The following is a 19,684-nucleotide window of genomic DNA, read 5'->3' as shown; positions in this document are numbered from 1 at the left end:
TGACTAAATTGCACGTAGAAACCCCTTGGGCTCTTACCCTCCCGGCCTCCCGAACACACACACAGCCAGTACCTCTACCCGACCCCCACAAGCAATCCGGCTCTCGCGTCGGACTACGTTTCCCATAGTCCTTCAGAGCCGACAAGGGGATGCCGCGTTCTGAACTACAATTCCCACAATCCTCAGACCCCACCATCTTGTCTCATTTTCTGTGGCCTCTCCCCATTTCCCATCTTCCCTTCCGGGTCTTACACACCGGAGAACAAGGTCGTGAAAAGAAGAGGACTTGGTTTGGTACTGTCCTTTCTATCGTCTAGGGGCTCTGCGCTTTTCGCAGAACTTCCAACAGCGCTATGTTGGGACAGAGCATCCGGAGGTTCACAACCTCTGTGGTCCGTAGAAGCCACTATGAGGAGGGCCCAGGGAAGGTTAGTGTGTTAGGGGCCCCGTTTGGTTGGGGGAGGGGGCACTTAGCTGCGATTTGCTGAACTCCAAGGCCTCCCAAGGACCGTGGAGAGGGAGACGGTAAGCAGGAGAGGTGAGCTGGGGCGTCGGGTAGCGTTCAACTTCCCCCAGGAGCCAGTGGCAAAGCGCAGGACCCCGGTTGCACGCCGTCGGCGGGTAAAGGAATCAATAGGAAGAGCCTTAGGCCCCACTTGGCCCTAGCGCTCCCCGCCGCGCCCTCCGAGATCTGGAGGGTCCCTGAGGCCAATGCTGCAGATATTTGTGGCTTAAAGCCGAACTAGAGGTCACCGGACTCGGAGTGAAGGTCGTCGGAAACAAAGGAGGATGTGAGGGCCTGTGGTTGTGGGTCGAGTCTAAGCTAGTTAACTAAATTAGAAGTATTAAATCTCTTTAGTTGAAGTTGGCTTTAGCGTCAAGAATCAATAGCTTAAGTCGAGTAGTTAGCAGTAACAACCTCCAGTGATCGAGGCCTAGTAGGAAAGGGCGGAAGAAGGGTTTTCGATGGTAGCGCCGCTTGATTATGAAAAAGTCAGTCTTCGTAATTCAGTTAACTTTGCCGTGTGCCTTTACAAGGTGACTAGTTTCTAACAAATAGCAAACCAGAACAGTGCATTCTTTTTCTAAAACAGGTCCCCTGAAGAATAAATTTTTCGGCTTTTCTAAAGTAAAAAGGAAAACTTAACCAGTGTGATACACCGGAGTTAAGACCACTGCCTGTGCTCAGTAAAGCCAGTGCTTTTTTTTTTTTTTTTTTTTAAACCTTACAGTGTTGTCCTACATGAAGGTCATAGGATGTAAAACATAATGTTTGAAATAGGATATTATATATGGCATACATAACCTGATTATGTAAAAAAAAAAAAAAAAAAAAACCTAACATCCCCTGTGTACGTCTATAATCTATAAAATCAGATGATTCAGTTTCATTTTTGTTGGTTGTTCTCTTTTTTCCCCAACAGAATTTGCCATTTTCAGTGGAAAACAAGTGGCGGTTACTTGTTATGATGACTTTGTACTTTGGATCTGGATTTGCTGCACCTTTTTTTATAGTAAGACACCAGCTGCTTAAGAAATAAGGATGTTTTAATTAATCCATTAAACAGGTAATTAATGGATTTCTAATCTTAAAACATTGTTTTTCCTTATACCCCCCCTGCCCCCCCCCCATCACACCCACACAGTGTGTAGGGCTGATTTCTGAAGTTAGTGTAGATGTGGCCTTGGTGGAGACACGTTGGTGAACCAATAAACAAACGTTTCTTTGCCTGAAAGCCAGTGTATATTGGATACTACTGTTTGTCAGGCACACTTTACATTTATGTCATCTAGTTAGACCTAGCAAGCCTGTGAGGTTGGGTGACTTCACCTGGCCTAAGACACAAAGATGTTTAAGTTGCCTCATATCCATTAACTGGTGATGGTTAACCAGGATTTTTAGCCAGTCTTGTTTCACTTCACACACTTAACCAGGTAGAGTTCTGATAGACTAATTAACGTTAGGGCAACACATGTTTGTGCATACCCCATTCAGTCTTACTGCTAGAAGATTAACAGATTGTTTGCGTGAGAAGAAAATATTTATTTAGCATAATTGTAATCAGAATTTGCCTCAAAGCAACATTTTGGGAAGATCTGTGGAATGATTGGAATAAATTCCAAAACTATCCTTTAGAAAGAAAAGACTATTCTTCATAATATACAAGGGAAGTTCTTTATCCAAGTGATGCATAATGGAAAGATTTTGGTGCATATGATGAAGCAAATCAGTATGAATAAAGTCATGATACTGTAAACGCTTTCTGATGTACCAAACTGATGGACAGACAAAATGTGTATGAAAAGTATATGGTTTCTGTTTTAATAGGTGAGACGTTTTAAATACCAATATATATTTTTTTTATTTGCAGGTGTGAAAAGGAGCATTTTAAGAGGTGCAGTCTCTTTGAAAAATGGATCAAATTCTTGAATTCAACATACTCAATATGTTTGTAAATAAACTTATGGCATGAATCCTTAATGCCTCTTCTCTGAAACCTGGAATGTAATAATTGTGCTGACTTTTTATTTAGGAAATATTCTAGTATTTGTTTGCTCAAAATATGTGTAAATTTAGCCTATTTCTTGGTTTTAAATTTTGAGATTTAATTTTTGATTACTAGGTCAGGACCTTGTTGGTAATTTATGTTATATAAAATGCAAACTTGACTTTGTTGTCCCAGAATAATTTTTTTTAATTGAAAAAGAGGAAGAAGTTTACATTTAGTCTTTACTTGAAGCAGTAAAGTTGTTTTTCTTCATGAGTGACAATTACTTAATCGTGAGGAAAACCATTAGTGAGTGTATAGAGTGAAGTCCAAGAGCTTTTTTCCCTCCAGACTTGTGATCTAAAACTAAATTTTTTGCCTTGATAAATTTGCTATTGACCAATACTAGTTTTGTTTAGACTGAATAAAAGTAGAATATTTGAAATGAAATGTAATAGCATGCAAGATAAAACATAGAAATACTCCCAAGTTTATTCTTGAACTTTAGTAGACATGGACTAAAAGATGCCTCTGAAGAGTAATTGTATCCGTGAATCAAATTTATGTTATGGATGGTAAAATGCTGTTAGCTACTTAAAATATAATGACGTAGTTCCTAGAGCTTTGAACTGGGGCAGGAAAAAGGTAGTTGCTGAATGTTTTAATCCTAGTTTGGTCACTTTTGGAATACCACTTGTATTAGAATGCCATAAAATAGAGGTTGTAAACTAGTGGTGTATTTGAGCTCTAGACTTTTTGGTGATTGGGGGCTATGTTTGGTTTTTTGTTTTTTGGGTTTTTTTTTTTTAACGTTTATTTATTATTGAGAGAGAGACACAGAGCATGAGCAGGGGAGGGGTAGAGAGAGGGCAAGACACAGAATCTGATGTAGGCTCCAGGCTGGGAGCTGTCAGCACAGAGCCCAATGCAGGGCTCGAATTCACAAACTGTGAGATCATGACCTGAGCCGAAGGCAGTCGCCTAACCAACTATGCCACCCAGGTTGGGGGGCTATAGTTTTTAAGCAGTGTTTAAAAACTAGAATAATTACAAGAAAGTCTCTGTGGATTCCTAAAAAATTGCTGTGGGTGGTTCTACATTTCTTCATGGAACAAAAGAGCTGCCTCACCATAACATTAGAGTTCCTGTATACCCCTAATGTTAAACTACTAATTTGCTGGAGCTCTAAAAACACACTTCTCAGTTTATGTGACAGGGCCTATCTTTACACTCTTCAATAGCTACATAACAACCATTTAAATATAGATACAATTAAATCTTTATGACTTTGCCTGGCTTATTCCCTGTACTTGCATGTCATTGTCCTTTTGTTTTTTTGTTTTTGTTTTTTTTTTTTTGATTATCCATTAATGAATCAGATGTCTACCTGCGTTTTTGTAACGTTACAGCTTTCTATCTTTGGGAAAGTAGGAAGTTTAAGGTTCATAAAATGATTTCAAATTCTTGGTTCAGATCTGTGCCATTAAATTACAAATTTAGCTGTCTTCATTTTTTTGGAGGATCTAGGAATAGTGTATATCTTGTATTTTGAGATTCAATAACTATATAAAAACATTTTAATTTCTGGCAAGTCCTAAATGATTTTTTTCTCATTTAAAATATAAATCAGACTTTACTTACTATTGATTGGACAGCAGAGTCTAGGTAGATAACATCTGATTTATTATATTTGTCTTCCTAAGTTACAGTATTTGAGGATTTTACATGAATGAGGGAAAAACCTACTTTGCCCATCCTGGGAGAGGAGCACAGATTGCCCCGTCATAAAAAGGCTTCATTCAGCAGCTATACTGAGTAGTAGTATACTCAGAAAACACCAAATGGGATTTGTATGTAGAAAGATTTGTTTTAAGAAACTGGGTCATGTGATGCTTGACAGGTCCAAACTCTGGTGGGTAGCGCTGAAGGCTGGAGATCCAGAGAAAAGTTGCTTTTCCAGTCCAAATGTATCTTGGCAGAATTTCCTCTTCCAGGGGGTACCTGGCTAGCTCAGGGCATGAGACTCTTGATCTTAGGGTTGTAAACTGGAGCCCCACAAGATGTGAAGCAGGCTCTGCATTGATAGCAACAAGCCTGATGCAGGGCTTACACTCAAGAACTGTGAGATCACGACCTAAGCCAAAGTCAGATGATCAACTGAGCCACCCAGGTACCCCTGTCTTTTTTTTTATTAAGGTCTCCTACTGATTGGATGAGGCTAACCCACATTATGTAGAATAATCAAGCTGTAATGAAACTTAATTTAAATGTTAATCTCCAAAAAACAGCACACATATCCAGAATAATGTTTGACCAAATACCTGGACACATGGCTCAGTCAAGTTGACACATAACCATGACCATTTCATATAAGAATATGCTTCCATCTACCATATTTTAAAGTACTGGCTTGGCTTTTTTTGAAAAACCACCACAGAATGTTTTTGGTTTTTTTCTTCTTTTTTCCCCTATACTGTCTTTTCAAAATTCAAGCCAACACTTAAAACTACAAGATTCTCATAAAAATCCAGCTTCTTTTGGAAAACTTAAACTGGAAGGACTCATACACGCATGTCTGAAACTAAGCTAGGCAAAGTAAAGTACCCCACAGGGATGCTTCCTTGACTACAGAATACCTGATTAGGGATGTTGCAAGGGGCCAAAACCCAGCCATTTGCTTTTAAGAAAACTATTATTGTTTCCATAATTAAGCTTTGGCCACCCCAAAGCAGAAAAAAAAAAAAAAAAAAAAAAAACTTTTGCTACAGAGGCGGAACAAACGCAGTTAATACAGGTTTAGGACTTAAGATGCTTGGATTCAAAACCAGGCTTGATCGTATATTGTCTTCAAGAGACTGCCTCACTTCCTGTTACATCTATTTAGTTTCAAAGATTAGAAATGGAAATAGGTCTTATTTAGGCAAATTTCTTTAAGTGCCTAATGTGGACTGTTTAACTGAAAAACAGGTGAGGTAGAGGAAACACATTATTTAAGTTGTTCTAGTTGATCTCACAGCCTTTCTACAGTTGTGGGTTGGTATTTTCAGTTACTCCAGCTACAGTTCTAAGTATCCAGCTGATAGTTTAATCTCACCGTGTCCAAAAATGCCTGAGAGCATGTTAGTAAAATGTAAGTCTGATCTTTTTTTTTTAATTTTTTTTTAACGTTTTCTTTATTTTTGAGACAGAGAGAGACAGAGCATGAACGGGGGAGGGGCAGAGAGAGAGGGAGACACAGAATCCGAAGCAGGCTCCAGGCTCTGAGCCGTCAGCCCAGAGCCCAGAGCCCAAAGCAGGGCTCGAACTCACGGACCGCGAGATCGTGACCTGAACTGAAGTTGGCCGCTTAACCGACTGAGCCACCCAGGCACCCTAAGTCTGATCTTATAGTAAGCTGTCACCATCAGTAAAATGCCAGCTCCTTGGTATGTCATTCAGTCATTTCCCTACAGTTTCATTATCATCCTAGCTATATAGCTCCAGTTTTATGTACCTCCTCCAAATCTTGTTAGCTCAGGTGCCACATTTTCTGTAAAGCTTTATCCTGATGATTCCTCCCCAATATCCCAAACACGTTACACATAAGTCTCCAACACTTTGTAAACAGCTTTCCAATCCGCTCAGCATGTAGTGTAATTACTGATTTCCTTCCCTGTCTCTCATACCAGGGTATATTTCTGAGACCAGGGAGACGTTTATTCATGTATCCTGCATGTATAATTTAGTGAGTGGTCAATGAACATTTATTGAGTAGAAACCAAGAATGATAAAACTACTTAAAAAGAGCAAATCCCAGGCTTACTCTGCACGCCAAAATAGTGTATGTCTCCATGTTTTCTAGATAAAAAAGTTTTTCCCCAAAGACTCACTGAATTGGTTTCTCCAACCAAATGTATATTGAAGTAATCCAGTTACTGCAGACTCAATGAAAGGAGTTTGTGCCAAAATGTAACTGAGCTACGTCACTGCCCACACTGTTTAGTCCATCTGATACTTTTTGTAGACAAACTTTGATGAAAAGGCAATAGCTGTGGATCTTGTTTGAGACTAGTATTTTGAGAAACACTGATGTAAAGAATTAGGGAATGCATAGTTTTACCTAACAAGGAATAGAGCCCAGTGGACTTAAAGGCCTTCTATCTTACTCAACCTGTTGTTCGTAACGTCTTGCTTTGTTTGTCATATGATGGCTGCCATAGTTCCAAGCATCCCACACAGATTTGACAATATCCAGCAAGAAAAATTACTGTTTCAAGTTTTTAATTTCAAGTGAGAGAGAGCGAGCACAAGCAGGGCAGGGGCAGAGAGAGAGAGAGAATCCCAAGCAGGCTCCATGCTGTCAGTGCTGAGCCCAGAATTTGGCTGGATTCCACGAACTGAACCATAAGATCATGACCTGAGGTGAAATCAAGAGTCAGTTGTTTAACCCATGGAGCCACTCAGGCACCCCTGTTTGAACTTATTTTTAAGTGTGAAGAAAGATTGCCTAGAAATCCACTCCTCATTGGTCACAAGGGTCATATATTCATTTCTAAATACAACACTAGCAAGGGGAATGGCTGGTACCACAGTGATTAGATTTGAGCAATTAAGATTTCTCCCAGGTCTTCTATGGGAAGAGTGGGCACTGAAACAAATCTGTTTTCTACTGGAAAGGGAAAACAAAGTGGCTTTTGGTGTGTGAAAGACAGTGCCTGCTGCAGCTAGTCTGTAGTACAGACGGCTCTCAACTTATGATAGTTTGACTTAAGGTGTTCAAACTGTAATGGTGAAAGCTGATATAAATTCAGTAGAAACTAGAATACTTGAGTTTTGAATTTTGATCTTTTCCCAGGCTAGCAATAAGCAGTAGGATCCTCTCCTGTGATGCTGCACAGCAGCAGAGAGCCACTATTTCCTGTCAGCCACAGGATCACCAGGGTAAACAACAGGGTTAACAAATATTCTGTTTTTCACTTTCAATACAGTTTTCAATAAACTACCTGAGATATTCATTTTATTTATTTATTAGAAAAAAAGGCTTTGTGCTAAATGATTCTGCCCAATGTAGGCTAATGCAAGCGTACCTTGTTTAAGGTAGGCTAGGCTAAGCTATTTCCGCAAGTTAGATTTATTAAATGCATTTTCAACTAAATGATACTTTCTACTTAGGTTGGGTTTAGCAAGATGTAACCACGTCATAAGTCAAGGAAGATCTGTGTACTGAAAAGAGGAAACCAAATGTCGAAATGTAATAAGCCTTTTATTTTAGTGTATCCAATAAATGAAGGTCTTTAGATTATAATCAGAATAAACTGTTATGGAAGAGAGGAGAAATAGTGTTGTGGGTTATTTTTTTTCTTCTTTTGAATAGAAAATAAATAATTTTTCTATAGTAAATAGTGGAATATTTTACATGATTTATACTCTGTATCAAAATTTTTTTAAAAATTTATCCATTATGAAATAATATTTTGTTCTTCCAGCTATTAACATGTTACAGATCAAAAGGAAGATAGCCACTTTCTATGTATTTAACATTGATACTGTGAAGATTTTTTTTTTTTTAATTTTTTTAACGTTTTTTATTTATTTTTGAGACAGAGACAGAGCATGAACGGGGGAGGGGCAGAGAGAGAGGGAGACACAGAATCCGAAGCAGGCTCCAGGCTCTGAGCCATCAGCCCAGAGCCCGACGTGGGGCTCGAACTCACGGACCGCGAGATCGTGACCTGAGCCGAAGTCGGACGCTTAACCGACTGAGCCACCCAGGCTCCCCGATACTGTGAAGATTTTTTAGTGAACATATAATTCAAATAATTTATACTTGATTTTGGACAGACTTCTTGAATTCATATTTGAATATGGGTACAAGCTGTTTGGGTCTTTTCCTAACCTGGTATAATAGGCACTAGGGTTTTTCACAAGTCTGCCAGTTCTTCTATGTGCATGCCAGGATTGAACTCTGTCTCCTTTGCTTTGACAAATGAAAATATGATCAGAAGTGATGTGTTACTTCTTCATGGAAGCTTACAGAAGACAGTGTACCCCTTCCTTGTACTGCAGGAATACAGCCTCCATCAGCCTGGATCCCTGAGAGACTAGTGAGTACAGCCACTTGTCCAATGTATGGATTGAGCAAGAAATTTTCATTATTTTAAAACTCTGGGATTAGGATTATTACTACAGAAAAACTTGGCCTGCCCTCAATGAAATACTTTTATACTCCATAGGATCTTGAAAAAGATTACTTCCCTATATCTCTGTCCCATTGTAGAATTCCATGTCAACTCGATGACTTTCTAAGGACTCTTCTAATTTAAAATGAATTGTGTCTACAATTACAAATATGGGTACCACTCAAAAACTGAAATAATAAGTAAAAATCTCTTCTGCATCCCCGAATGTGGACTGGGGCCAGAATGATGGAGGTAAATAGCTTTTGGCTTTTAAAATAATTTTTTGAGATGCAGTTTTGAGTAACTACCAACTAGGCATTTCCACCTTATCTCTCATTTTGTTGGACCTCACTTACCCATTGGACACCTATGTAAAAATTAGAAAATTGAATCTCTTCTAGGTGGACACAGCATCATACCAGAGCACTTTTGCTCCCTTGTCTAGTCGTCTTCATTCTACTTTGTACATTGGCAAACAGTACAACTCTACGTAGTATTCCTTGCAAAGTCATCTCAAATTTGAATTTTTCAGATTATTCCTACTAAAATTTACTGCCCTATCCCAAATTTATCAGATATGACAAAAGGCAGATACCTGATAACTGTTGAGTAATTATTCAGTATCTTAATAGAGCTCTATATCCTTTAGAATGAGCTTTGTGTGTTTTCTTTGGTGGATTTCAAAACTTATACTATGCTTGGTAAATATTAAGCTTTTAACAGATATATTTAGATATATGGAGGTAGGATGAATACTAATTGGATTTAATAGCATTTCCAAGTATATGAGGAGCCAGTCTAGGAAATTGTCTCCTGATGCCTAGTAACAGAAGATGATCTGTTAAATATCTTAACCCTGATTTGTTCTAATTAATATTATCAAAAAAATTCCCCATACCTTACCTTCTAAGAGCTTTTCTCACTATCCATAAACTTAGTGAGAAATCTCTATCCATGCTCAAACTCTTATGCTAACTACCCAAACCCATCACATGTTCCCCAGACAGTATACATTAAGTTGAACCATATAAAATTACCAATTTTTCCAGATTTTGATCTAGAAGATGGCAATTTTTGATGGTTCAATGGTCATAGTTTCCCTTTTCAGCTACAGGAACACTCATGGAGTTTCTTCCCTCCATATGTGTAATGGAAACCATAGATTTTCCCACCACTACAAATTAAGTGCGTTGTATGCATGCAGTGTAGCAGAACTGAAACTGTTTAACCTGGGTATCATTATTTTATTACCAATTAAAAAAATAAGATAATCTAGAATTCTCAAATGTTTTTACCCTAACAGCCTGAGCTTTGGGGGACATTGCTCTCATTTACAGTACAAAAAATACTTTCTCATGCACACAGTAGTGATGTGTTGTGGGCCAGGAATGGTCAATAACGAATTCTTGAGACATTTTGCGTGCAAGAAAGGAAATTTTTATTAAAGCACAGGGACAGGAACCATGGGTAGAAAGAACTGTACTGTGATTGTGAGGAGTGATTGATTATATACTCTTAAATGGAGAGGTCGAGATAAAGGAAGTTTCTAAAGGGCTTTTCATATGTTAAAGAAGATTTACAGGATCCTAGAGATTTGGCTGTTGTCAAGCTAAGGTTGTTTTTTGCCTCTAGCAAAGCATTAATGTTAAGGCAGTTGTGAGTTCCTGAGGAATGTCACTCTGCTTGTCTCAGGTGTTTATCAGTGGGCTGCAAGTTGTAAGAAAATTTAATTTTATCTACATTTCTTTTGCCTTTGTTCTCCTCATCTGTAGGATGAGTTTATATCAAGAATCTGGCTTGCAATTTTTTCCCTTATGGGATTTAATGTGAATTGTCTGAAAAAATTCTGTGGATTTTAGAAAGGGAATTATAAATATTTCTGTTACCACAGGAAAAAAAAAAAAAAAGGTACTTCCAGCTATAGACTGAATGTGTGTGTCCCCCCTCCCCCCCCCCCGCAAAATTTGTGTTGAAACCTAATCTCCAGTGATGGTATTTTCAGGTGAGACCTATGGGATGTGATTAGATCATGATATTGGAGCATTCCTGAATGAGGTTATTGCCCTTTTAAAAGAGGCCCCAAAGAACTCTCTTGCCCCTTTCTGCCATGTGAGGACACAGCAAAACAGCCATCTGTAAACAGGCCTTCCCCAGACACTATCTACCAGCACCTTGATCTTGGACTCCCTAGCCAACGAAACTGTGAGAAATAAGTCTCTATTATTTATAAACCACCGGGTCTATGGTACTCTGTTATAGTAGCTTAAAAGGGACTAAGACACCTTCTAAATCTAATTCCCCCCCTCCCCCGCATGTCCTCCAAAAAAACCTTTCTGATCATCAGAGAAAGTAAATTGGTCATTCAGATAGCCACAGTATGTTCCTTCTACATATTTGGTCTTCATCCACAGTTCCTGGCTCACAGCTCCCCAAACCCTTAGACTTTCCTGATAAGAGCAATGGAGCATCTTTTGTTATAATATTTGGTCTCTTGCCCTCAGTTCCAGAAAATGCTGGAGCCATATAGGTGAAATGGGTGTGTTGTTATTCATAACAAGTCCCTTTCCATCACAACTGGGTTTATGTTAAAGAAGGTGACTTTTGGAAAGCACCTAAGAATGCAATCTGGTTGCCAGGAGAAACAACCTTAAATGAGAGGGTTGGAATTTTCAGTCCTATTCCCTGCTTTTCTTTTCTTTTTTTTTTTTAATTTTTTTTTAACGTTTATTTATTTTTGAGACAGAGAGAGACAGAGCATGAACGGGGGAAGGTCAGAGAGAGGGAGACACAGAATCGGAAGCAGGCTCCAGGCTCGGAGCTGACAGCACAGAGCCCGATGCGGGGCTTGAACTCACGGACCGCAAGATCATGACCTGAGCCGAAGTCGGCCGCTTAACCGACTGAGCCACCCAGGCGCCCCTTTCCTGCTTTTCTGAGAGAGGAGAGGGCTAGAGGTTGAATCAATCACTCTAGCTAATGAGTTAATCAATCATACCTGTGTAATGAAGCCTGTATAAGAACCCAAAAAGAGAGGCTTCAGCGAGCTTCATCAGAATGCTTCTGTGTACCACTGTGCTAGCCCCCAGGTTCCAAGAGGACAGAACCTCCTTTGTTCAGGACTTCACCCTATGAAGGAAAGGCATAAAACAGCTAAGAAATAAAAACAAAGACGTAAAAAAGTAAAATTTATATACAGCAAAAAGGACAAAATCTTAGTGGTTACTTTATGAATTTAGATGAATATATACTCCTGTGTAATGCAAACTTTAAGCACAGAAAGTTCCATTTGTTGTGCCCCCTCCCTGTCAATCACTGTCCCCATTATCTCAGAAGCAACAACTCTTCGGATTATTTTCACTATAGATTAGTCTCTTCCAGAACTCCGCAGGGTATAAAATTTTTATATGTAAAAGTTTCAGAGCATAAAGATGCTTTAAATATACCTATTAAGTGACCTATTAAATAATTTAGGAAATATGAGTGTAATGCCCCCAATTTCGAATCCGAGAGCCCACCAAGGAGCCAATACAGATGCAAACGCACAAGGGTTTATTTGCAAGCTCGAGCTTGGGCCCAAGTATACCCGACACAGCGGAACAGGGACTTGGACCCCTAGGTTAAAAGGCATAGCAGTTTTATAGGGGCCAGTGGCCAATGAGATTGTAACACACACAGAAAGTTGCACATTCATGTCAGTCCACACGCAGGTGGCCAACTGAATTACAATTTACCCTATAGTAACTGTTTGAAATAGCCTATCACTCTGGTCAGAATTGGCGCCCAAGTTTGGCGGGCAACAGACAGGGTTTACATTCTTTGGCGGTTAGGGGTTCCGCATTCCTATGTGAGCCTGTTTCCAGTAAGGGTGTGCTTAGCGGCTTGACTAGGGTGGGGGAGTGTCTTAAGTAATAAGTAGGTCATGTGGGGGTTATACATGAGATGGTGGGTGTAGCACAAAATGGAGTTAGTCTTGCTCTGCTTGTCCAGGGGTAGGGGATTTTTGTTAAATTCCTTGGATCCCACATGAATATCATTACAAGGTCTAGAATTTTCAAAGCATTTCCCAGAGAAAAATCTGGCCTAAGAAGTTACAGATGACATAACACAACTGAAGAAGAAATATGGAATATGGAGTAAGAGAATATATGGAGTAAAAGAATGAGCAGCATCAGGTCAGTTAAATCAGAATTTTTTTTCTCAGAAGTATTGTAAGTAGCATGTACAGGAAAGACCAAAGGATTGACAAAGAGAGATTAAAAGAATGAACTATCCTTAAAGGCAACTGCTCCATATTTACATTTTTGTGTCCCTAGGACATAGCACAGTCTCTGGTAAACATTAGGTACTCAGTTAATATTTGTGGAAGTAAATTAAACTGAAAAACGTTCCAAGTATACAGAAAAATATGAACATAGTTGAAGATATGAAAATAAGTAAGACTTCTTCTGCAAGTGTGAAGAGCCCTTCGCCTAACTGAGTACCCTAAGATGAGACTAGACAGATACTTGTGGTAGAGGAAAGGTCATGGTCAGGCAGGATAGGTGGGGAGGGTTGATGTGACAACTGAAAGTCTAGGATTGATGGTGGGCCGCAATACTTTACAATTCTGAACCTGCAGGTGACAAGACTAATATTAATTTGTAACTACCTTCCTGACAGCCTAGTAAGAAAAGAAATGGGGAAAGAAGAATAACCAGGAAGCAGTAATGTGAGAATAGGAATATGAGAGTCAGTCAGAGTTAGAACATTAAAAATGGAAGGACAGAATATTCACTATAAGAGATACTTGGAAATGAAATGCAGGAAAATAATGTTTCTGGTTGCCCCCTAATTTTCTTGTTTCCATAATAGATTTGTACTATATATGCACTTTATTAGATTATTTAGCAATTCTATTATATTGTACAAAATACAAAAACTGGATCTTTACATTGTGGCTCGAAAAAGAATGAAAATAGAAAATTCTTCACGGGGCCAGCCAATGTGAAAAGTATTTTGGCTTCTCTATCTCTACAGTTAATTTAATTCTGGTGTTAAGATCTTAAGGCCTCTACATTCTAAGACCCGTGGTAAAGTCTTTTGATGTCTTGAATACTTAGCACTTTCTCTGGCATTATAAAATAACTTTATAGTGCAGTTAATCAAGTGACAGTAAGAGGTAGTACTCTACAGAGAGCTCATTTTAATATTTAATAAGATGAATGTGAACTCTAAAGTTGAAGGCAGTGCTATTTGCATATGTACATAGAATCTCGGTACTCCATCAAGCAGAACTCTATGTGCCCTGCCCAAAGAGTTGCTTGACAAAGACATATATTTTGCTCAATATCTATTTAATTCCTCCATTTTAAGTTGATGTAGTGGTCTTTGAGAGAAACATAGCAAGAAGTAAGATGGTATTTCCCATCTTTCAGGAGTGCAGAAACCCAGAGATAAAGATGATAGATGCTTACAGGGGTGCCTGGGTGGCTCAGTCAATTAAATGTCTGACTTCAGCGAAGGTTGTGATTTTGTGGTTCACGAGTTTAAGCCCCACGTCGGGCTGTGTGCTGACAGCTCAGAACCTGGAGACCCCTGGGATTCTCTGTCTCCCTTTCTCTCTGCTCTTTGCCTGCTTGCACTCTGTCTCCCTCTCACACTCAAAAATAAATAAAGATTAAAAAAATTAAAAAAGATAGATGCTTACATAGTTTAATTGAGTACAATTAGGATAGGATAAGTGTAGGACCAGAGGTTCAAAAGGGCTATGAGAGAATGGGAAAGCTGAATACCTGGTGTATCTGAGACAATTTTGTGGAGTTTGAGTCTTGAAGGGTGAGCAGAATTTGAGGTCATAGATATGTGGGGAAGAGGATGGGTCACACAAAGCATATATTTACATACATATTACAGATAAAACACATATACACACATACATTTATATAGAGACATACATTTGCAAATTGCACAGAAACATTTATTTATAGGAAATTCCTTAAGCATTTCTCTTTAATGCTCCTGGTAAACATTTCATTTATTTTACAAGTGGTCTAAAGCACTGCAGAGGGATGATATTACTTAAGTATGAAAAACAAATCTGAAAATCTGGAACACTGAGCTACTAAGCTCTGGTTGCTATGACAACCTCTTTTGTAAAGTTTGTAAGTAATCATGATAGACTCCAAAATATCACATTGTTAAGAATATTCTTCACTAAGACAAAACTTCGGACCTCAACACCCTGGAGTCAAATTGAGGACAAAGCATAAGGCAAGCTGAGGGCAAAGTACAGGCTAATAGCACCCGCCCCACCCCCCAGGTAGAATATGTGTGATATTCCTTGGATACTCCTGACTACCCAAAAACCAAGGAATGGGGTTTAAGTGCTTGCCATGGTGGTATGGAAAACAAAGGCAAATGAAAAACTAAATTCCCTTACTGCCTATAGCCCATTGACAAGTCCTTGAAACAGGCAGAGTGACCTCCCTCTAGGAGCTCAGCTGCCTCGATGTTGACACTTTGCTAGGGGCAAAAGGGAACCTTGGCTTAACATTATCCTGACCACCCCCTCCCCAATCCTGTAAATCTACTTTAACATATAAAAATTCCTTTTGGAAACTTCCTTTATCTCAACTCCCCCAGGATATATGCTGGTAATCATACCCCAAGTTTATGGCCCCCTTATATACATCTGAAGGGTCTCATGACTGAGTTTTTACTAAACAGTAATAAATGCCATTTTCCCAACAAAAGCTAGCCCCTCAAAAGTCCTGGAAACCTTGCTTCCAAAATTCTTTAGGGACTTATGCTCTCCCTAATCCCCTCCCAACCTGGGGGCATATAATCAGTTACCTGTCACAACCCCAGTGTATTTCTTTCTGCCTATGGGTTCTGTCCCCATGCTTTAATAAAATCACCTTTTTGCACCAAAGACGTCTTCAAGAATTCTTTTTTGGCCATCGGCTCCAAACCCCTCATTACCCCAAAACCCCATCAAAATCAATCATCAATTTGAAAACGTGAAAAACTTCCCAAGCAGCAAACCAAAATAACATGTTAAGAGATTTTAAAAAGGCTAAAATTTAGCTCTTAAAATGTAGCCTATGAGTCACAAAAATGACTGTTAAAAGGATGGAAGCAAGAGTTGGCAGATTTAGAAACAATTTTTGGCAACATTTGTTCAAGGTTTCATTTAATTTCTATGTTCATAGAACTCAATATATATCCATTTAAATGTATCTTTGAGTTGCCCTCAAGGATAATTTAGGCAGTTACTTCAGACTTTTAGCCTATACACACACATATATAACAATCATTTCAAGAGAGTGAGTAAGAAAATTAATCAATTTTTTATCTCATCAGTATATTGAGAGTTTCCTAGAGAAGAGAGACTATGTCCTGAAACTTACTGAAAGATTGTAATTACACTTAGTATATGGTAGAGATAATTAGGGGGCTGTTTCAGACTGTGTTTCATGAGGGGTCTACACCGACATGATGACTGTCTGGGTTCAGAGACTAGACATTAGGTTTAAACATTCAATTTTGTCTCTTTATTTGTGTGAATCAGAGAATCACAGAAGACTGAGTTATAAATGAGAATGACAAAATATTGGCCTATGCATAATAATCTGCACAGACCTTCTCAAGAGGGAAATTTATTGGAGAGATTAACTTAATGTAAAGAGTGTGCTTTGCTTGTTATAATCTGAGAAAATCAAATTTAAAAACATGGAAGAGTTTGACACCACACTATAAAGTGCAGTACCCCTGGTTTTGATATTCAAAATCAGCTGTTTGTTGAGGAATAGGTGCTTCACACATTATATGATGTATGTTTCACCACAGCGCAATGAGGTATTGATAGTCCTTTTTTTTTTTTTTTTTTCCTGCTCATCATGCAGTTAACTAAGCTGGTATTGTGTTAACTGCAGTGGAAACATTAATTAGATCTCAGTATATTTTTGTCACCTCTTAGTGTTATTGTTGATCTTCCTTCACTTGATTTTAAAACTGATTATTGTTTTTGACTGTGTGTGTGTGTGTGTGTGTGTGTATTTACTGTTTCCACAGAAGCTTAATCTTTTCAGGATGTTCTATTAGCCTAGCCGTAGGATTAGCTAAGCTACATCTAATAACACTATGAATGTGTCAGTGGCATAGGGCTCTAGGCCTCAAAGCAAGCAAATATATTAATGAATAAAAAATGTATAGCTCATTGTAATCTTTTTAAAACTGTTGTTACATGGTGTTTTTTTAATGTTTACTTCTTATCCAGTTGAGAATATGGGGATAACTGATGGCATTTTATAAACAGAAAAGTTTAGAAATATCTCAGCAAGAATATAGAAGGACTATCAAACCATTTAATCTTCAAAACGACACTTATTGGCATAGACACTTATTCATTCATTCATTTAACAAATACTCATTGAGCACCTACCAGCTTCAGCACCCTGTTCTAGGAGCTTGATATACATCAGTGAACAAAGCAGCAAAATCCCTCCTTTGTTAAGTTTACATCCTAAAGGGGGAAGAAAGATGGTAAGCAATAAGCATAATAAGCAAATGATACAGTCTGTTAGAAGGTGGAGTGCCATTGGAAAAATTAAAGTGAGAAAGAGTGATAGTGAGTAGGGCAGGGAGGGGTAAGTGGTAATTTTAAAATGGTCAAAGAAAGCCTCACTGATGAGTTAATATTTAAGCAAAAACATGAGGTATCTGGGGGAAGAGTATTCCTAAGGCAGGTGCCTGTTGGATTCAAAGAGTAGCAAAAAAAGTCAGAGTGGCAGGAGCATAGCCGTGAGAGAGCCTAGCTAGAGGTCACTGCGGAGCAGAGCAGGTCAGATCTTGTAAGCCTTTATAAGAACCTTGGCTTTTACTCTGAATGAGAAGGGGAGTCGCTGGAACGTTTAGAGGAGCAGAATGATACAATCTGACCTAAATTTTCACAGGTTCACGGTGGCTTCTGCATCAAGGACAGAAAGAGCGAGATTGGAAGCAGGAGGCAAAGGAGAAGCATATTACAATAATCAGATGAGGTATAATGAGGATTTGGAGCAACAAGGATATATTTGAAGGTAGAGCCCGTGGAATTTAACAAAGATTTCCTAGCAAGTTAATGGTTAAGGAGTGAGACAGAGAAGATTTTTTTACATATTAAAAAACTGTGGCTAAGAGAGAATGCAAGTCTGTCCAAGGACATGTACCTATAAAGTGACAGACCAACGGACATTTAAATTCATGTCTAGTTCATGCCACAGAAACTCTAAGTCACTAAACAGGGTTGGGGAGGAGTGGAAGAGTGCTGTAGAAGCACTTATTTTCCCCTCCAAAATAAGTATTTCTTTTGTAATTAATTTTTTGTGTCCCTATACCTTCCAACTCTTACTCATCTCTCTGTTTTTGTCTTCTAAATTATTTGTCTTTAATTCAGTTTCAACATGTCATGTAGCATTTGGATCCTTATCAAGACTAAAATAAATTCTCTAATTTTGAGCCAAAACTACTCAATAACATAATTATGAGAAAAAAATAAGTTAAACCATTGAAAGAGGCTCTGTCAAAAGAATTACAAGGAAAAAAGTTTCACCCTTACTTTCGATGTTTGATATGAAAATTATGTGCTTATCATCTATAAACATATTTTTACATGTCAATTAAATTCACAATGCCTATAAACACTTTAATTATACGGTATTAAGAGCTAGAGAATTATAACTAGGAATGCTTCAGATACTGACTCCCAGATGTCAAACTAAATTACAGGTGAATTACAACTAAAAACAAATACCATGTGAACGCCATAGTCATATGAACAACTAATGTCACAAATACAGTCATGATTTATTTACCTCTATTTTTTACTGGGGTAAAATTGGTATATAACATATTAATTTCAGTTATATGATATAATAATTTGATATTTGTATACATATTTGATATTTGTGATCACCACAGTAAGTCTAGTTACCATCTATCACCATACAATTTACCTCTTCACCCTTTCTTTCACCCCCCAATTTCTTTCCCCTCTGATAACCAAACCAATCTGTTCTCTGTCTCTATAAATTTTGTTTTCTTTGTTTGCTGTTTTTATTAGATTCCATTGAAAAGTGAAATCATACAGTAATTTGCCTTTCTCTGACTTAATTCACTTAGCATAATACTCTCAAGGTCCAACCATGTTGTCACAAATGGCAAAATTTTCTTTTTTTACATGGCTAAATAGTATTCCTGTGTGTGTGTGTGTGTGTGTGTGTGTGTGTGTGTGTGTGTGTCTGTGTGTGTGTCTGTGTGTGTGTGTATGGGTGTGTGTGATATCTTCTTTATCCACTCATCCATTGATGGACACTTAGGTTCTTTCAGAATCTTGGCTATTGTAAATAGTGCTGCGATTAACAAAGGGGTGCATATATCTTTTCAAGTTAGTGTTCTCGTTTCATTCTGGTAAATACTGAAAAGTAACAAAGCTGAATCATATGATACTTTTACTTTTAATTTTTTTAAGAACTTTCATGCTGTTTATCATGGTAGCTGCAGCAATTTACATTAACCAACAGTGTACAAGGATTTCCTTTGCTCCGCTTCCTCTCTAATACTTGTGATTTCTTGTTTTTTTGATAATAACCATTCTAACTGATGTGAGGTAATATCTCATTGTGGTTTTGATTTGCGTTTCTCTACATGTGCTTGTTGACCATCTGTATGTCTTTGGGAAAAAAAAAAAAATGTCTGTTTAGATCCTCTACCCATTTTTAAATCAGATTGCTTGTTTGCTTGCTGCTATTAAGTTGTTTGAATTCTTTATGTGTTTTGGGTATTAGCCTTTTATCAGATATATGGTTTGGAAATATTTTCTCTTATTCAGTAGGTTCCCTTTTTATTTTGTTGATGGTTTCCTTTGCTCTTTCTGCTGCTTTTTAGTTTCATGTATTCCCACTTGTTTATTTTTGCTTTTGTTGCCTCCGCTTAGACTCAAATCCAAAAATTAAAAGGCTATGTCCAGGAGCTTACTACCAAAGTTTTCTTCTAGGAGTATAATGGTTTCATTTCTTT

At 38.2% G+C, this 19,684-nt stretch overlaps 1 protein-coding gene and 1 non-coding gene across 2 annotated transcripts; both read left to right on the top strand.

Moving 5' to 3' along the window:
• Positions 1-209: 209 nt before the first annotated feature.
• On the top strand, positions 210-2,475 carry COX7C (cytochrome c oxidase subunit 7C). Its single transcript, XM_086697307.1, has 3 exons — positions 210-428; positions 1,425-1,568; positions 2,373-2,475. The coding sequence occupies exons 1-2, from the start codon at positions 354-356 to the stop codon at positions 1,539-1,541; spliced, it is 192 nt and encodes a 63-aa protein (XP_086553433.1). The 5' UTR covers positions 210-353; the 3' UTR covers positions 1,542-1,568; positions 2,373-2,475.
• On the top strand, positions 2,210-2,272 carry LOC112861882 (small nucleolar RNA Z39). Its single transcript, XR_003223757.1, has one exon. It is a non-coding gene; the product is annotated as a small nucleolar RNA Z39 (small nucleolar RNA).
• Positions 2,476-19,684: the final 17,209 nt, after the last annotated feature.

Source organism: Puma concolor, chromosome A1 (genome assembly GCF_028749965.1).
Source record: "Puma concolor isolate L17-30 chromosome A1, mPumCon1.1.hap2, whole genome shotgun sequence".
NCBI lineage: Eukaryota > Metazoa > Chordata > Mammalia > Carnivora > Felidae > Puma > Puma concolor.
Note: the sequence above shows the minus strand (reverse complement) of the source record. Positions and strands in the feature narration are given on the sequence as shown.